Here is a 17,432-nt window from a genome sequence, read left to right as displayed (position 1 = left end):
AGTGCTCTGGCTTCAGTTATCTCTGGCCTCAGTTGTGTGTTGCAGCTGTTAGTGGCCGGTAGCTCCCTTATTTGTGTTAGTGGTGAGAACAACTAGTAAACAGCACCTTGCTAAATATTACTGATTCTGGCTAAATCTTACCCACAGCATTTTGACTTGCAAAACAGAGGCTGCTGAAGAATGTGTGAGTCAGGCAAGCTGGAAGGAAAAAAAAAAAAAGCCTTCACTTTTGAAATCAATCTGATCATACGATCTAATTAGGGCAGGTCATTCCTTTGGCTTTCTTAATTTCAATGTATGACTGGATTTTATTTCCTAATAATCTGTCATTTTGTAAGGGTGAGGAATGTGGTAAATGGGACCTTGGAGCTGCCAGCATGGAAAACATGCAGTAGTGCAGTGAGGTGGCTCTTACATATAAGGGTACTTACACTTTCCTTTGAAATCCAGAAAAAGCACCAGCTCTAGTCCTTGCTGCAAGGTCAATGAAAGCCTAACTGACGAATGTTGTAATCCTTAAGTGTTCCCAGCGCTTCCATTTGTTTTTAACTTTGATGGTAGCTTCAGCAGACTGCCTATATAACGATTCTTTGCTGTAAAAGCAGATGAAGGGCATGTCTGTCACTCACACGAAGAATTGGTGACAGTCCTACAGTTATAAACCACGCACTATTTATAGGTTTTGATGCTTTGTTTGGTTGCAGATCAAAGTCAATGCATTCTGCATTTGCTTTGTTTGGAATTGTAGAATTATTTTGTAATGCAAGACTTCAACTGAAGACCCTTCACTCTTTTTTCTGGGTGCTCAGCTCTTATGCTGTTTTAAAGGAATTCCTCGCTGTACGCTTCAGCTGAGGACAGGACAATCTCCACGAGCCAGCCACGCAATGCTCTTTTTCCAAGGTCCCTACTAATATCTTCCTGATAACAGCACTTTCCCTCCCTTTGGGAGGAAAAGGTCACAATGGTGGAAATGGTGTGTGTTTGTTCTCTTGTTCCTAAGCTGTGCTCTTCTGTCGCTGTTGTTGTTGCCTCCGACAAGATGGTTGCCAAGCCACTTTGTCATCACCTCTGCATCTTGACAGAACCCAGGAGCTGTCCCAGATAACAGGAATATGTCCTTCCAGCTAAACCTGAGTGACTTGATCCAATCCTGGATTTAAGCGGGCCTGACATTTTCTGGCCATGTTTATAAGCAGGGTACTTCAACAGGACTCTGCTACAGAAATAGCTACACTTCTCTTGCTAGAAAACAAATGTTTTATTTTGGTGAAACCAGAGCTCGATGCTGATGGCATAATCAGTCATGAATCTTTGTAATGAGCTCATGCTGTTTATCTGTCTTAAGCTTCTGATATTGCTTTGTGCTGCATGTTGAAAGACAACATACTAAACAGAAACTGTCTGCTGAGGCTAGTAGACTAAATTCAGTCAATATAGTTTTGCATTGCATTATGTGTGTAGTCACTCTAATTGCGGGAGGAGAAGGAAGAACAATGAGTGAATATAACAAACTACTGCCATCATTATCTTCTGTTCACGTCCCTGTGCTACAGCCAATTACTTTAATGCTAATGGTAAGAGCCTCTTTTGATGCTCTTATCAGTCTGCATGCAGTTCCTATGCCCTGACGACTCCCAGCAGTCCATCGAAATGCATGCTGTGTGTGTGCAGCTTATCGTTCGCTGAAGTCATATCCTTTCCAGTTTTCCTCCTCCTTGCATGTACAATAGTAAAAGATACCCATTTTACTTATTTATGGATTCCTGGATTTGTCTGTTTGGCTATTGGTATCTTAAAGCTCTGTAAAAATGGTATTTCAAAAGCTTCCTTATGTGTCTCAATCAGGACAACACAGGGAGATGTTGCTTCCATCCTACACAGCCACACAGCGCTACTGGTGCACTACCAGATGCTCTAGGTGATGTTATGCTCTTGTGGTTGCTCAGCCATGCTGCCTCCTTACATACAGTTGCTAATCTCTGAGCTATGAGCTGCTTTTAATGACACACTTGTTCTTTGAGATTGATTTTGTTTGGCAGCTGTGTCAAGATGTGGTGCAAATCGTCAGTGCTTACACCAAGCCCTATTTGTCCATTTGCTTCTGCTACTACTAACAAGGGAGAAACCATCTCTGATATAGGACAGACACACTAAAAAGTCTAGAGAAAATCTAGGTTGTTTTTTACAGACCAATTCTTTTCAAAATCAGTATATTTGAGACAACCATTTTGGATCACTTGTTAAGCATAAATCTTTCTCTCAAAAGCTTGTCAAAATTCAACATCCAGTTGAGTCAGGCTTCTAAAATTGTTTCAGAAGGTTTTAAAGAGATGATCAAATAAGAAGATTTGTACTGGCAAAATGATGAGACAAATATAAATTGAAGCAGGGCAGAGAAGAGAAAATAGTATTCAGTAATGCTTTTCAGTGGTTTTATCTTGGCATCTCATTAAGTAATGTAAATATCCATAGCAATACAGAAGAGTGGAGAGAGAGCTGCCTGTAGAAAATGAAGACGACTCATCACATGCTAGTTTATTACCATCATTCACCAGAACTGCATGCTTCAGTCCTGATTTTTCAATAGTCTGTGCTATTGCAATAACCACATCCCTAGAGAGGAGAGCTGGGTGAACCTAGGCTGAGCTCCAGACTATTCAGTTGTTCTGTTCTTAGGAATGAGACCTTGCATCTAGATAGCCCACTTCCAGGACAGCGTCTTAACCACGGGACTCTGGTGTCATATTCTGCTTTTTTCTCCTGTGATGTTGGACTGCACTGAGGGAGTGGCAGACTCTGCAGCCCAGCCTGGCAGTGCAGTGTGCTAGCATGGGAGGTGGGTACAGCAAACTACAGTGTTCTTTAACTGAGCAGGACATATTATATTTTCCTGGATGAATACTCTAAATTGTTAATTAAAGGTGATGAGGGACAGCATTTTTGTATGCCAAACATCTCCTATTAGTGGGGCGTAGGTGAACCCCTGTTATGGCATGAGAACACAGAGTGCTGTCTTTCTGAGATACCCATTTCCCTTCAGTGACCGCACCAGGAGCCTGAACATCTGATTCTGCTCTCTGAATTGCCTGAGCCGAGGCTAAGTGCTAATCAAACACACTGGTCTCTCTTAATGTCACAGAGGACAGAGGAAGTCCCAGCTGGTGATTGCTTACTTGACTTCACTGCCTCGTGATGTCACAGACCTCCTGAGGGAATGAGAAGTGCTTGGAAATAATCTCATGCTTAACATTAGGTGGGGAAGGTCAGGAATGGCAGATGGGACGTTGCAGTTTGGGCTTTAGGTGTGAGTTTGCACATGAGTGAGAGCAGGTGGGCTCCCAGCACTCCAAAGAGGACGGGAAGCACGTGGTCTGAATGGAGGCTTTGTTGGTTCTCTCCCACTGCATGCCTTAGCACCTTGCTTTGTTTCAGCTGTGCTTGGGGTAAACCTGCTTCGTCGGTGCGTGGGCAGCGTGAGCTGGTGAGGAAGAGTTGCTATAGGAAGACACCTTCCTGGGCAATGACATGGAAACTCAGGCTTTGGGTTTCAGAACAGGCTCTGGCTAGGGACCTGTTACTTGTCTCAAAGCCACCTTGGGGAAAAGGAGATTGTTTTTGTTACATTAAATGCACTTACAAAGCAGCACTTGCTGTTCTCCTACACCCTGATGTTTAAGTGGACAACCCTCTCCCAGACTACCTATCCATGCTCTGAGTTATCGGCTCTCAGTGGCTGCAATGCAAAGATTGTTGGCTTATGGATTACTTCTCTGTTACCAGGTGAGTTGGTGGACTGTTCTTAAAACCTGTCTTTTGCTGGGTGAAGAAATGAGGTTTGTGCAGATCCTTGTTTCTTATGAGTAGGTGAAAACTTGAGCTGTTAAAGCTGCATAGTCCTTTGGTAAAATTAAGGAATAGATTAAGAATAGCTGAAGTCTGTGTCTTTTGACAATTTGGTTGGCTGAGGAAAAGTTTAATCTTCAGGGACAGTTGGGCACATATGTGAATTACAATTTCTATTCAAAAATAAAATCCTGCATAATCAATAGGCAGCATTTGTGTGTCAGAATGGTGTCCTTTAACTTCCCAAGGAAATGTCATCAAATGGGGTAGTCAGTCAATAACTCGGATAACTCCTGCTTGTTAGATAGGTGGAATTCAACTCTTTCTGGAGGATAGCATAATCTTGAATAAGAAGGAATCTGAAATTACAAAAAGGAACAAGAAAGCTGTGTTGTTTTGACCAACAAGTGGAGGATTGTTCCTCTCCTGCCTATGGGAGTCTTTAATAATGAAGTAGGAGTATTTGTGATGGCAAGTTGACTGTAGTGAAGCATTACAACATTTTACAGTGGAAAACGTTACTCTTGCAACTCAGTGGTGTTTGGTGAAGCTTGGAAAATAGGATGATGTGGCATTGTCTAGTCACAAGCAAAATGGAAGTCATGACTGCCCTGCTAAGCGTAGCGAAGAGCAACCTTTCTTTTGGTTTGTTGGAAACTGTTCAGGGCCATAACTTCTTTCAGAGGATTCTGCAACCCAGGCAGAGCACTGAAGGGCTGCTGTTCTTGGACAAGCTTTCCCTTGCAGCAAAGCAATTCCACACTGAAGGTATTCCTGTCTGTCTAGTGGCAGATCCAGAGTTTGCTCTCTGGCAGAGTAAAGAAGCCACAAGCAAAGCTGCCTTGTGTTGGGCCCCAAGGCAATGGGCAGTAGTCTCTGTCCTCAGCATTAGACACAGGATCTTTTAATACTTTATATTCTGCCATTGGTTTCACCTAGCAGACTTTTCTTTTAGCTCACATAAAAGATGCTTGAGACTTTGGTGTTTAGCTTCATTATCTGCCTGGTAAAGTTATTATCTCACTGCCTGCTGGTAATTTAGATGGCTTGTTGTGTTTGCTGAAGAACATAAATTATTCTGCAAAGCTGTCTCCATAAAAGTAAGTTACATGTGTTGGATGATTCAGAGCTTTACGTGATACTAAGAGCAAGTGACATAGGAGGAGCTTGGGAAGTGATTTCTTTCTTCTGGGTTAGGATGTGTCTGGTTGACTTTAAATGATGCTGGTTCATCTTGACATCAAAGGAGGAGTCACTCTGCAGAGGAGAGAGTGGATGCTTGGCAATGCAAAGACATTTTGATCTTTTCCTGTTCCTTCCTAGCTCCAAGAACTGTATGTGCAGGCAAACGACAACACTTGGCAAGCTTGGCTATACATATCTCTGTATATTTTATTTTTACCCTCTTCTTTTGTGTTCTGTGGATTGTTCATATATGGCAACCAGATCAGCGAGGAGCACGCTGTGTGACTTGTTTACAGGAAAGATATTAAAAAAAAGTCTTAGACCATCCAGCTAGATCAGTCCAATACAAGTCATTAATTTGTCTGGCTCTTTAGCAGCATTTCAGTGTTGGGGCTATCTCTGTGCTAACAGTGTGTTCAAAATCCAGTGACATCTGCTCTCTTCTTTCTTCCCTCCCTGTTGTGCTCCCATAGTACAATACAACATGAAAAACGGATGTGTGCAATTATTAGAGACTTCTGCTTGTGAAGGACAAATACTTTCTGCTGCTTGAGTTTCTGTGTTATCTTATGCTCTGAAACAGAACCTTGAATGGGTTCTCTTCTATGCTGGCACTAAACTGAATGTTCATTTTGTAGCGTGTTAGGTTTTAGCCTTGTTTCCATAGGAAACAAGCATATATGATGAAGCTGTTTCTGCATGTTTTTTTCCTTCCCTGTTCTTTTCTTCTCTCTTTTTTAACCTGTTGTCCAGTAGCAGCCAAATTTTACAGACTGGTAGAGGTCTCTAGAGTAACTGCATTACTGCAGATGAGCTTTTTCCTCTAGACGCCAGAGAATATATCCAAAGGCAGACCCCTGAGACGTGGTTCCAGCTGTGGGAAATATCTCTTACACTATGAGTCATTACAGAGCCCAAGATGCAGATTTGCAGAAAACTAGACTCCCTTAATTCCAGATAATGACACATTTTGTATCCACAGGCAGCACATCACTGGTCATAGCTGAGCCTTATGTTGGGGTGGCATTTCTGTGCAGCACTCCGTGGGGTGAGCATCTCCTGCCAGAGACTAGACTGAAAGCCCCTGTTGCCTCTGAGGCTGGGGTCTCAGGATGGCCACACACGTCTGTTTGTGCTGTCTCTGTCTTGTTCAAACAAATAAATAAATCTCCCTTTAGCTGTTCTTGCTGTTGACAATCTCTAATTCTTGTTATGACATTTTTATCCTCTGGAAACAAGAAATACAGCCGAACAGTTTTTCAAAGCACAAGCAATCCTAGTTAGATTCCTGGGCTTTACAGCCTCATTTCCATGATGCATAGCCTCCAAGTGATGTCTTTTGGTCTGTTTTTCTGCCACCCCTCCTTTGATATTTTGAATAATTCCTGTGATAGTGAAGTTTTCACCAAGCCACACTGCCTTCAAGTGTGAGGTATTTCACTGAAAAAGCAAATCTTGCAGTTAAAGTAGAAAAAGGCTGTGGGATATTTTCTCCAGCTTTTTCCTCTGAATAGTCTGTATCTACTGAATTATAAGTAGTTGGAGAGATGTTTTCATTGTATGTGCTTCACGCCTAAAGTGCTGTGTAAATGTAAGACTTGATGAGCAAAAAAGCTGATGTTGGTGGCATGGTCTAGTGGGGTTACCGTTCGATCAGCATTGCTAGCTCACCGGGGTGCTGGCGTGAGAGCAGATCTGTAAGCCAGTGATTAGTGTCTACCAAATGCAGTGTACCTGGGCCTATAGCTCAAGGTGCTGATCAAACTTAGTATGATCCAACTTCATTTCTTTAGACCTTCTTCCTTGCGTTTCCCACTTCTCCTCTTTGCCTAGTTTTGATCTCTGCCTACAGTTGCTTCATCCTCACGTCCATTCCACGTTGATCAATCAATTTTCAGCTGTTTCTCCATCCTGGCCACAGTTTCCTTACGAGCCAGTTACGTGAGCTGCACAGCTGGCTCAGGATGTTCTGGCCGTAATGGGATTAAACAGCCTCTGTAGTAGCATAAGCCTGGGTGACATAGGAACGGGAATTTTGAAAGAGAAGACTAGAATGTCAAAAGTGTCTTACATGTGAGGCTAGCAAGAGTCTGGGACATATTGGCGTTGCGCAGCGGGGAGGTTCCTGTAGCCTGTTGCACTGTTTCCAAAACACAGACTTTTTTTCTTTCCCAGTGATGCAAGGAAGGTGAAGGAAAGCACACAGAATAGTCACGACCGTTGTTTAAATGCTTTGTTTCAGGCAATCTTTCTTCTCTGGTTGGTAACTGTATCAAAGACAACCAAGTTTTCTCAGTCCCGTGATACTTTAATCGTGGCATCATCCTGTTACGGAGCTCCTAATAAGAGTGGACATTTAAGAAGTCCGTCCCCCCCGAGGTGAACGGAGTGGGGGAGCAGATTCTGCCTTCCAGCTTTGGTCTGCCTGGACACTGCTGACCGCAGCTGAGTCAATCACATCCCTTTTTTGTAGGATCATGCCAATCTCTGTTGATAGAGCTTTAGGATGAGTCATGGGGTGATGCTCTCCTCTTAGTCCTAAGAGTAGGACAGATGGATTTTTCCCTTCTGCCCTCCTGGTGAGCTCCCTAGCAAAGCTTGGTCTCATTTTCTTGCTGTCCCCCAGTTAAAATCTCTGCGTGTTTCACCATGACTCAGCAGAGATGTCCTGAAATGAGAGCGAAAGAACTCGTGTTTCTGCACTGCATGTATGTACACGTGCTTGCACATGCTCAGCGGGGTAAGCTGGACCTTGCATCACTGGTACAAGCAGGTGGTGTTTCTATTTCTGTCCTACAAAAGAAAAAAAAAAACATTCTTGAGAAGCTTTTGAGAACCTCCTAGTGGGGAATCTGGAGCTCAGAGAGGTCTTGAGACTTCGGTGCTGGTTTTGTGACACAGCAGCATCGGGAGAAAGAACGGCCAGGTGGCTTAACTCGTAGTTTCTCTCCACTTGTTTGTTTAGTGGTGAGCTCTGCTGCTTGTTGTCAGGTTGCATGCCCTCACTTGAAATTTCATCTTGCTGATGCCTGGTGAACAGCCTTACATTGGGACCTCTGTGCGATTGCAGCCTTTGTGACACCCTTCGTGACACCTTGCTGACTGCCTACCCACTTCTTCATAACTGCTGTCCTCTCCTGGTGCACATGCAGGCATTTATTTTCTCTGTGGCTCTGCATCATTATTCAGCTGCTGCAAGCACAGCCTCAGAAAACAGTACGTAGTCTAGTGTAGTGGGAGGACCCACCAAATCATATTATTTAAGCATGGAAAGTTTTTAAATGCGATGTTCTTATGCTGGATGAGCTGGGTATTTTTCTCTAGAGTTTTTAATGACTCTATCTTTTGAAGTTTTAATGGGGAACCTGTTCTATATAACAATTAGATTGAAGTTTTTGGAGGGAGAAGGTCATGGTTTACTTAAAATGTCAACATCTAAAACACACTGACATTTTGCTTTAGTTTTTGATGAGTATCGCTTTGTGTTTCAGCTTTCGGGGATCTTTTCTTTTAATTTGAGTGTCACTGTGGCTGGCTCTCAGCCAGCTTTGGCAATTTCAAAGGAGTCATTAAGATGAGCATCCTAAAGATAATAAAAATTGAGATAAATTAATAGCAATGTGGTAAGTAGTTCTTATTGCGTAAGGTCTTAGAGTAGCGTATTATTCATCAGCAGCAAAGTCAGTGCATTGTGGCTTACTCCGAGTGATCTCTAATAAAAGGAACATGAACCCCACTGCTGCATGTGTAGCTTATAGGATGGACGTGTGTGATTTATCCAGTACTTAGAAAGGAGCACCTTTAAGTAACGCTACATTTTTGTCATCACTTCTTGAGGAAGCTGGTTTTTCCTAGTTCTGTTATATCCTACTACCATAAGAAAAGAGCAAAAATACAACATTTTTCTAGAGCCTGCAGACTTCAAAAATGTTCACGTAAACCTGATTTGTATAAAACTCTCATGTGTTGTTGAAGCCACAGTCTTCACCTTCGAAAATGTGGGGCTTCTCCATCTTGGCATCCACAAGGTGCTGCAGGCCATGCTTAGCGAGTAATTATGGGAAAGAAAATGAGAAACGTGTAGGAGCCCACCTCACTTTTTGGAGATAAATCAAGCATTTATCAGTACTGCTGCTGGGAATGAGCACTGTGCTTTGCCCTGGGGATGGTGGCGGAGGAGCAGGAGCGCTCTGTGCAAGGGGAGCCCCGCATCCAGCTCCAGCACCTCACCTCGTCTTGAGGCAGTGTGGGCAGGTTTCCGTGCTTGTGCCAGCAGCCAGCCCTGTTCAGCAGCAGCTATCTCTGCACAGTGAAGGGAGTGTGCCTGAGGATGATAACAGCTTGTTTGCATATCCAGGGAAAGCTGCTTGTATTGATTGGGAGCAGGTGGGGAAGCCCTGCAAAGATTAAGTCACAGTTTGTCATGGCTATCTTCAGGCTTAGAGTTTTACCTCGTATGTGGCACATTGTGTGGCTCCACCGATTCTTGTATAAACTGGGATGTGTACCGATGAATTACAGGATACTCATGAAAAATATTCAGTCTTAATTAAAGTGGGCCCTAGGTGATAGCTAATTATCGTTGTACTCAGTAAACCATTACAATATGGAATTACCTTTACGATAAAAGGTGCCTTTTGTTTCCAGCTTGAATATCATGTTCCTCAAATTCTGATCACTGGAACTTGTTTTGCCTTTATCTGCATGACTAAGAGTGTTGTGGCATCAGCTCTCTTTTTTGTGCATGAACAATTGCCTCCCCATCTTGCTTTTGTTAAGCTGCATAAATGAGCTCCTCATGATCTGTTCTCAAGACCAGATCATTCTGATAAATTATTCCTGAAGCCATTCCAGTCTTTTTTCACCACATTGAAGCATATAAGACACTTGTCAGGGGTGAGATGCGCATAGTAGAGTGCAGAATACTACATTTTCAGGGAAGTCCATATGATTTTATTATTATTGTTGTTATTATTTTAATAAATTTCGTTCTATCTTCACCCCACTTGGGAAAGATGTCACCTGCATTATCAATTCAGCATACAAATGGGAATAATGTTGTTTCAGCTGACTGCAGGTTTCTAGACAGTATTTCTTTCTCATCATCATAAGTTGTTGTTCAACGGGAGCTCTTACAACGTGGAGAAGATCCTTGATTTGCTAAACAGCATTATCTGCAGGTCCTTTTCTTGCAAGGTTTTGATTCACAGGTGGTTGGGACAGCCCTAATGAGGCACAGTATTTATCTTGGTGAGTTCGTGGAACTGTTTAATAGTAAGTCTGTGTGGAGTTATGAGTCCTACTGGAGAGGTGGAAAAAAATCCTTACAAAAAAACTTACCTGTGCATACCCCAGCCTTAGAGTACTGAGCAATAAAAAGCAGTTTAATTTAGGTTTCTAACATAGTGTCACAATTACACCGCTTGGAAAATCTGTGTTAGATTTTTTTTTGTTGTTGTTCTACTTCTCCCCTTTCCTCTGTTGGCTGGCTGCTGGCAGGTGGTCATTTGAGCCGTGATCTTTATCAAACATGGAAACGTGTGGGTGATTTCCTTTCCAAATGGATTCAGAAGAGAGCTTCCACCTACTCAGAAGTGACAGTCAAGTACTTGTATTGACCTTTGAGTTGCCTGAACCTGCAGCCCCTAGTGGTTTCCAGAATTGCTCTTTGAAACAAAAAGAAAGGCATTAGGATGTTTGCCTAACTAAGTGATTTGAGCAATTGAAGGTGTTTTTGTGCTTCTCCTCCCCCTCCCTATCCTCTCCCTAAATAAAGGAGCTACTTATCCCACAAGTATATTCCAGGCTTTTAAAGATCTCTGTGGGGTAATAAGAGCCAGCGCTGCCTTTTATGTGTGAAAATAACACAGCAAACAATTGATTCTAAATTAAAGTTTGGAAGAATGAGTCAAATCCCTGTAGAAAAATAACATGTGGCTGAAAATGCTTCTTTTGTAACAAGGTGATGTCAGAATTCAGAGCTCTGAGTCAACGAAATTGTCACCGAGTCAACAAAAAGTGCCAGACAAATGTACTGCCTTCCCGCTTGGTTGCCCTGATTCCATTGGAGATGCATTTTTAAAAGCAAAGGACCACCTCCTTCCCCAATGCCAATATTTCTCTTACAAGAAATTTGAATTTCATTCCGAGCAAGCTTCCAGGCCAGCTAATTGGAATTAATTTCCTAAAGCGTGAATATAAATTTTAAAGATGGTGTTGTTCAGGGGAAGTAGGATCCTGCAGGTCTGCTGCTTATTCTGAGAACTGGGAGGAAGGTGTTTCATGTAAAGACAGGGTAAGGAGGATGTTGAGCAGATGGTAAGTGGCAATGCCTTTTTAACAGTTCTGCAAAGGAAGATTAAAGCCTGGTTTTATGTGTGAGGGGAGACACAGGCATGGACAATTGAAGCCCTGCAGCAAATGAAGCTAATGTTTGAGATGCCAGATTTGTCTGGTGCTCTTAAAAATGTGTGGCTTCCACTGTGTCAACACTTGATTTTCCCAGGTTTTATTTGCCTAAAAAACTTCACAGATTTTTGACAGCTTTGTTTGTTCAGAAATCATGGTTTTCTATGAATAGGTTAATCTTTCTCCCTTATGTCCATAGTGGTTTTACTCGCTCTCCAGTCAAAATAGTTGCTTAGAAATGCCTTCATTGCAGTGCTTCTTGGTTTTCTGTCGTGTCAAAATGCTAGGGAAAGCTCCTGGGCAGTTTCAGGGATAGCTTCATCGCACTTAGAGCTGCACAGCAGGCAGAGGATGTGGCTCTTTCAGTCTTATGGAATTTTGCTACGTCTCCAGGATCTCTCTATTGCACATTTCTGTATGGAGAAGACATCAGGATGAAAAATATGTTCCTCTGGGAGGAAGAAAAATGAACTTTCTGGCACTGACATAGCATGCCTTTTGCTGCAAAATCTCTCCGCTCTGGATTTAGAGACTGAAATTAATGTCTTCATAATTGGCAAATAAAAATATGAACCCTTTATTCCAACATGTTTAGATGTAAAAGTACTCCTTGTATGGTTGTGCTTGTATTCATCTTCTAAGGAAACCTGGAAACCTTCTCAGTGGTAAACTTGCAGCCCTCTCAGCCCTGACAGGAGGGCTGGTCAGTTCTGACCATCAAGTTCCCAGCTCGACACTGCTCTTGTAGCCACTGTTGACACATGGGTACATGAGGAGGGCAGGCAGCACCTGCCGTCAGCTGGTAGGATGGAGAATTCAACTAAAAGTTGGACTAAGAGTTGGACTTGATGATCCTTAAGGGTCCCTTCCAACTCAGGATATTCTATGATTCTATGAAAATGCCTCCTGGGGCAGAGCCGATGGCCCTCGCTGCCAGGTGGCTGCGCTGTCCCTGCACTCCATCGCGCATCTGCTCCCAGTGCGATGTGTGAGGTGAGTCTTCTGGCCAGCAGAAGTCACAAAGCAGCCAGTCAGGCTTGTGAGGTGTTGAAAACAAGTCAAACATTTCCTTTTGCAAAGCTTTTTTAAAGCACTTCCTTCCAGATTGGTGTTGGCTGGGCTCGCCTCAGGACAGGGTGAAGGACATGCATGCTGCACATTGTTTCACGCCTTAGTATTTTATGATACGGCACAAATCATGCTCAGTCCCTGCATCCTGACTGCACCCAAAATACATCCAGTCGTGGCCCTGTATAGATATACACTGGTGTATTTCTCCCCTTGAAGTGACATGAAGTACCTACAGCAGCATGTTGAGGTGTTTCCCTTGCTCAAATTGCCTGTTGGAGAGAACATCTGCAGGACTGGACCTTGACATCAGGCCTGTGGAGATGTCAAGGACACTGCAACACCCCAATGTCAATTTATTAAAGTATTTGCTTTTCCAAAGTTCAGGCAGCTGGGACAAAAACAAATTGTAGGAAAGGATTAGGCTGTGTCTGGGTGAATAATGGAACTGTTCTACTTCGTTTTTCTTTGGGTGAAGTACACCATTGCTTGCAATTGCTAACCAGCAAAGTTCTTCCAGATTACAATGGGAAGGACGGTGCTAAAGTTATTAGCAGTGTTTGTGCAACATGTCACTGCTGCTTTGTGATTATGTTTTTGTATGCGTTTCTTTCAGGTGACAGTAGGAGTTGAATTATACAAATAAGTAGTGTCCTTAAGCTATAAAGCATGTGTTGTTGGTAATTTTGCTTATCAGCAGAGGACAGTTATAACTTGATTTATTAGTTTAACTCAAGTTGTTTGGCAGCAATGTTGAAAGGTACTGTACACACTTGCCAAGGTCCCCGAAATTATGAGTGTTGTAAAACAAATCTCTTCGGTTGCTGAGAGAAATAATTGGAAAATGAAAAGGTCAAAATTATGGTATGAAAAGCTACGAACATATTTTAGTAGGTTTCATGTGCTTTGGTGAACGTGTCATTGTGGTATTTGCTTATAAGCCATAAAACAAAACTGGTTCTGTTTGGGAATAATTCACTGTAGTCATTTTGAGAGTAGCTGGTGTATCTCTGAATTTTTATATGGTAAAACTTTAAACATATCCAGCGGTGGTTATGGCACTGGGAACATATGCTTCGCTTCAATTCTGAATATAGAAATGGGAGAGGATGGGTAGGAAGAAAAGCACCCTCTGTTATCAATGAATATGGAATTACATGTTGGCTTCTGTATGTGCTACCACAACATGTGTATCTTGGTTAAGATCTTCTGTGTTGTCCTTTCATGTGCTGCTCTGTTCTGAATTTTCGTCAGTGTGCTCCTAAGTGGAGTAGCTTTTAAAGAATTAATTTGTTAACATGCAGTTAGCTCCTATTGTTTCTCCTCCAAAGCTTACAAAACTGTTTTCTCAAGAAATCCTAGACTTGAAATTGAAGGCTGTGAAATGTGATTTCTGGCTTATGTAGAGGAGTTATTTCCACAGGACAAGTCTCAGTTGAGTGGAGAAGCACTGCAGGCTCCCCTGTGCTGATCAGTAGCATGTTCTGCTGGAGGTTGTACTTTTGACAAAAGAGGTTTTACAACAACAAACCTTTAACTACTGTTCCAGAGTGGATGTCCAAGTGCTTCTCTTGCCAGTGATGCTGAAGTCATGAAGTCTAGGGGATTTACTTGGAAGTGACTTAACATTTAGTTACTATCAAACTGACCATCAACACCCTCCAAATGCCAACAATTCTGGTCTCTGAGCCAATGCTGTAGATGTGTGCATGCAGTACTGCAGTGATACAGCTGAAATATGTGACACAGAAAACAGTCAAATAGATCTGCAGAGATTTTCCTTTTATTCTGCTGCATGGTTTACGTGTTTTTGCTCCTTTCATTTTCCCGTCTCCAGCAGGTTTGGTTGTTGAAGGCTGTTTCTAGAGGAATAAGGCAAAATTCACATTCTTTGCCATCTTTGTTTCAGCAAATACACTGTCTTTCATGCATGGCCAGTCTTAACTTCTTGTAGGAGCAAAACCAGCTGGTAGCAATGAAATGGACTGAAGTGATGAAGGATAGAGCGGAGTCCTTTTGACTGAAGCTGCTGGAAGGCAGCTCTTTACCTGGAAAAGCAGATAACTGATTCCTGTGACTGTCCTTCAAATGAAGCTTAAGGTTTCCTATTAGTATCTCATATGTACAGCTGTAAACTGAGCACGTGTCCCCCAAGTGCTGATGGGGAACCTAAAAGGACTGAGTAGTTCCTGGGAGCCTCCTTAGTGTGGGTAAGCACATGCCAGCGTGTGGAGTTGTATTGGGCTATTTTTATCAAAATGATACAGGGAGATAGCAGCGGTTATCAGAGAGATCAGAACATGCAGCAATTAAACTTTGGTAGGGAAAAATGCACAAGAATACCCTATTCCACAAGACAAATTGTTTGCACGTAATGGCCTCAATGTTGCCACGATAGAGATTACGAGGAATAGATGCACACGCCTTTTCCATTTAAATGCATAAGATGTGAGATTCAGAGGATCAAGACAAATTACTCAGCTCTTTCTACTGGTGTTTCTTTCATTGTAAAATTCACCCAGTCTAGGGAAATTTCTGAATAATGTACTGATACAGAGAAAATCTTATAACGGACTCCTCTGTCTTGCTTGACAATTTAATCAGTGCAGCAAGGTTTTTTTTAGCCCCTACTTTTTTTTTTTTTTCCTGCTGGTGTCTCACTACATTTATATCTGCCACTTCTTACCTGGGGTAACTGTCTCAAAAGCCATTTCCAACATCATGTTTACAAAGGCTCCCTTGGAGGCACGGGGATGTTGGCAGCAGGAAAACAAGCCCGAAACATGGCTGTATCTAGAAACAAGCCAAACCTGAGATCCTGCCAGTGCACAAACCTGCTGGATTTATTGCTTAAGAAAGGAGAATCTTGAATAGGAACAGGAACAAGCATCCAAGGAATGGACTGGCACATTACTGCCAGGAAATGTACAAAGTCTTGTGGTATAAATTCAGTAGATTAATTTTTTCAACTGCAGTACTGGACTTGATGATTAAACTCTGTCATCTTCTGAAATGCTATCATTTGAAACTCTGGATAAAAAAAAAAAAAAAAACAAAAACAACAAAAAAAAAAAACAACACACTTCTGTCCCTACAAGTTTCCTTTCTTGCTTCCATTTTTTTCATCAGGAATCTCTCTTGTTTTTACTACCAAAGAAGCAAAGTGGATTTTTTCTTGTTTACTTCCTTGTGTGGTATTATCTCTGCCTGTAGTTTTGGGAGTGTAGCTGAGCTAACTGAGCCTGCGTGGGTGAGACGGAGCATCGAAGAATCTGATACAGAGCTGTCATTTGTTTAAATAGTCCTGACTGTGCCGCAGCTTGAAGTCTTTACAGCTGAAGGGGTGTGTCTGTGGAGAGAAGAGCATGTTCCCCGAGCTTTTATAAAATCATTTTTCTGCCTTGGTGCCAAAATTCCTTTCTGAAAGGAGCTTTCCTGGTTTTCACCAGAAGAAAGTGTGAAGTTGTTGTTAATGTTTTTATCAACGAAAAGAGCATGAAGATGCTGATGGAGGTGGAGCAGACGAGGACTGAGCGTGGTTCTCCAGGACTGGAGGGATCTCTGGTGGTAGATCTGCCATTTCCCCCCTCTGTCATTTTGGAAAAGTTACTTGAAAATCTTTACTTTTTTTTTTTTGCTTATTTAGACAGTGAGTTCCTCAGGCCTTAAATGATCTCATTGTGGTGATATATGAGCTAGGAAAAGTTCCTGGTGTTGGTTCAGTCCCTTGGTGTCAACATAGTATTGAGATGTAGTTAGGATCCAAAGGTGACTAAAGAAAGCAACATTGGAGAGGCAACATTTGTGTTCTTGGAAGTGTTTTTCAGAAACACTCATTTTTGACCCTGCTCTACTCCCACTTGAAGGCAATGAAAGATTTGCCTTTGACCTAAATAGGGGAAGAATTAGGCCATTGCGGAGTGAATTTTAAAATGTTTGTGTTTTTTTTTTGCAAGGCAGAAAGAGTCCTGGTGTGCCTAGAAGACAGCTCTGTGGTGATCTATTGATGTGATGGCATCCTTTTTTCCCCTCCCTTATCTTTTTCTCTCTAACTAGAATTCAGGGAAATATTCACTAGGTGGCTAAAAACGTGGCTTTAAAGAAGCAAACAAGAAGTATTTGGCAATACTAATTCCACCCCTCCCCAAGCAGTAGTTGCATTAAGAGTGCAAGTTCGGTAAAATCCAGCTCTCCTGTCAGTGTTCTTCTCCTGGTGGCAAAAAATAGACTACTTAAACTTATTCAGTTGGTTGAAATATCTAGTTATAACCTTTTCTTGATCTTTTATGTTGCAAACTCATTATCTTGTTTATAATAGGTGAAAGTAGAAGCGCATTATGTCGCAGCATGCATCTTGTCTGGTGGGTGTGATACGAGAGCCAACAGATAATCCTTGGGATTCCTCAATGTGTGTGTTTGACATAGCAGAGGTGATCAGGAAGAAGTACCTGTTTCTTCACGAAGTGCAATTTATTTACACTGTTTGAAACAAACATGAGGTGGAACTGGATCCTTTTTGGGGACATGAGTGATAATACACGTAATATCACGTGTGATAATTCTATTTTCTGAGAGAGTTTTACAGCATTGTGCAATGTTGTTACAGCTACACAAAGCTTCTCCCAGGATTTGGCAGCTGGGGCTGGAATTTATTGTAATTAATGACCTTTTCTTAATGCCTGTGACATGTATTGGACTGTCCCCTCTGGCAGCTGGAGTTAACTCTGGTGACACAGCAAGTTTGACACACAGAGGGGCAAGGGGACCGTCTCCAGGTGTCTGTGACACAGCGTGTGCTAACACTGACCTGCAGCAACAAGCCCTGAAACTTCAATTTCCAGACCCCCTCAGTCCTCAGCCAGCACTGCTAACCAGACTGCCAGACTTTTTGGGGGGACAGACAGGCCACCAGGGCGATGCTGGGG

The 17,432-nt window shown here is 42.4% G+C and overlaps 1 protein-coding gene across 4 annotated transcripts in view; it reads left to right on the top strand.

Annotated features, from left to right (window-relative positions):
* Positions 1 to 17,432, top strand: part of ADCY5 (adenylate cyclase 5) — a 213,962-nt gene that overhangs the window by 33,499 nt on the left and 163,031 nt on the right. Inside the window, exon 1 of one of the 4 annotated variants that reach the window (XM_038181941.2) lies at positions 3,727 to 3,783. The exons of the other annotated variants lie outside the window; for them this stretch is intronic. Within the exon in view, the coding sequence (XP_038037869.2) occupies positions 3,742 to 3,783 (42 nt within the window). The 5' untranslated portion in view covers positions 3,727 to 3,741. Of the gene's footprint in view, positions 1 to 3,726; positions 3,784 to 17,432 lie in introns of those variants that run through there. 4 annotated transcript variants of the gene reach the window in all.

Source organism: Anas platyrhynchos, chromosome 7 (assembly GCF_047663525.1).
Source record: "Anas platyrhynchos isolate ZD024472 breed Pekin duck chromosome 7, IASCAAS_PekinDuck_T2T, whole genome shotgun sequence".
Taxonomy (NCBI): Eukaryota; Metazoa; Chordata; class Aves; order Anseriformes; family Anatidae; genus Anas; species Anas platyrhynchos.
The sequence above is the reverse complement of the archived record's forward strand: the minus strand, read 5'-3'. Positions and strand labels throughout refer to the sequence as shown.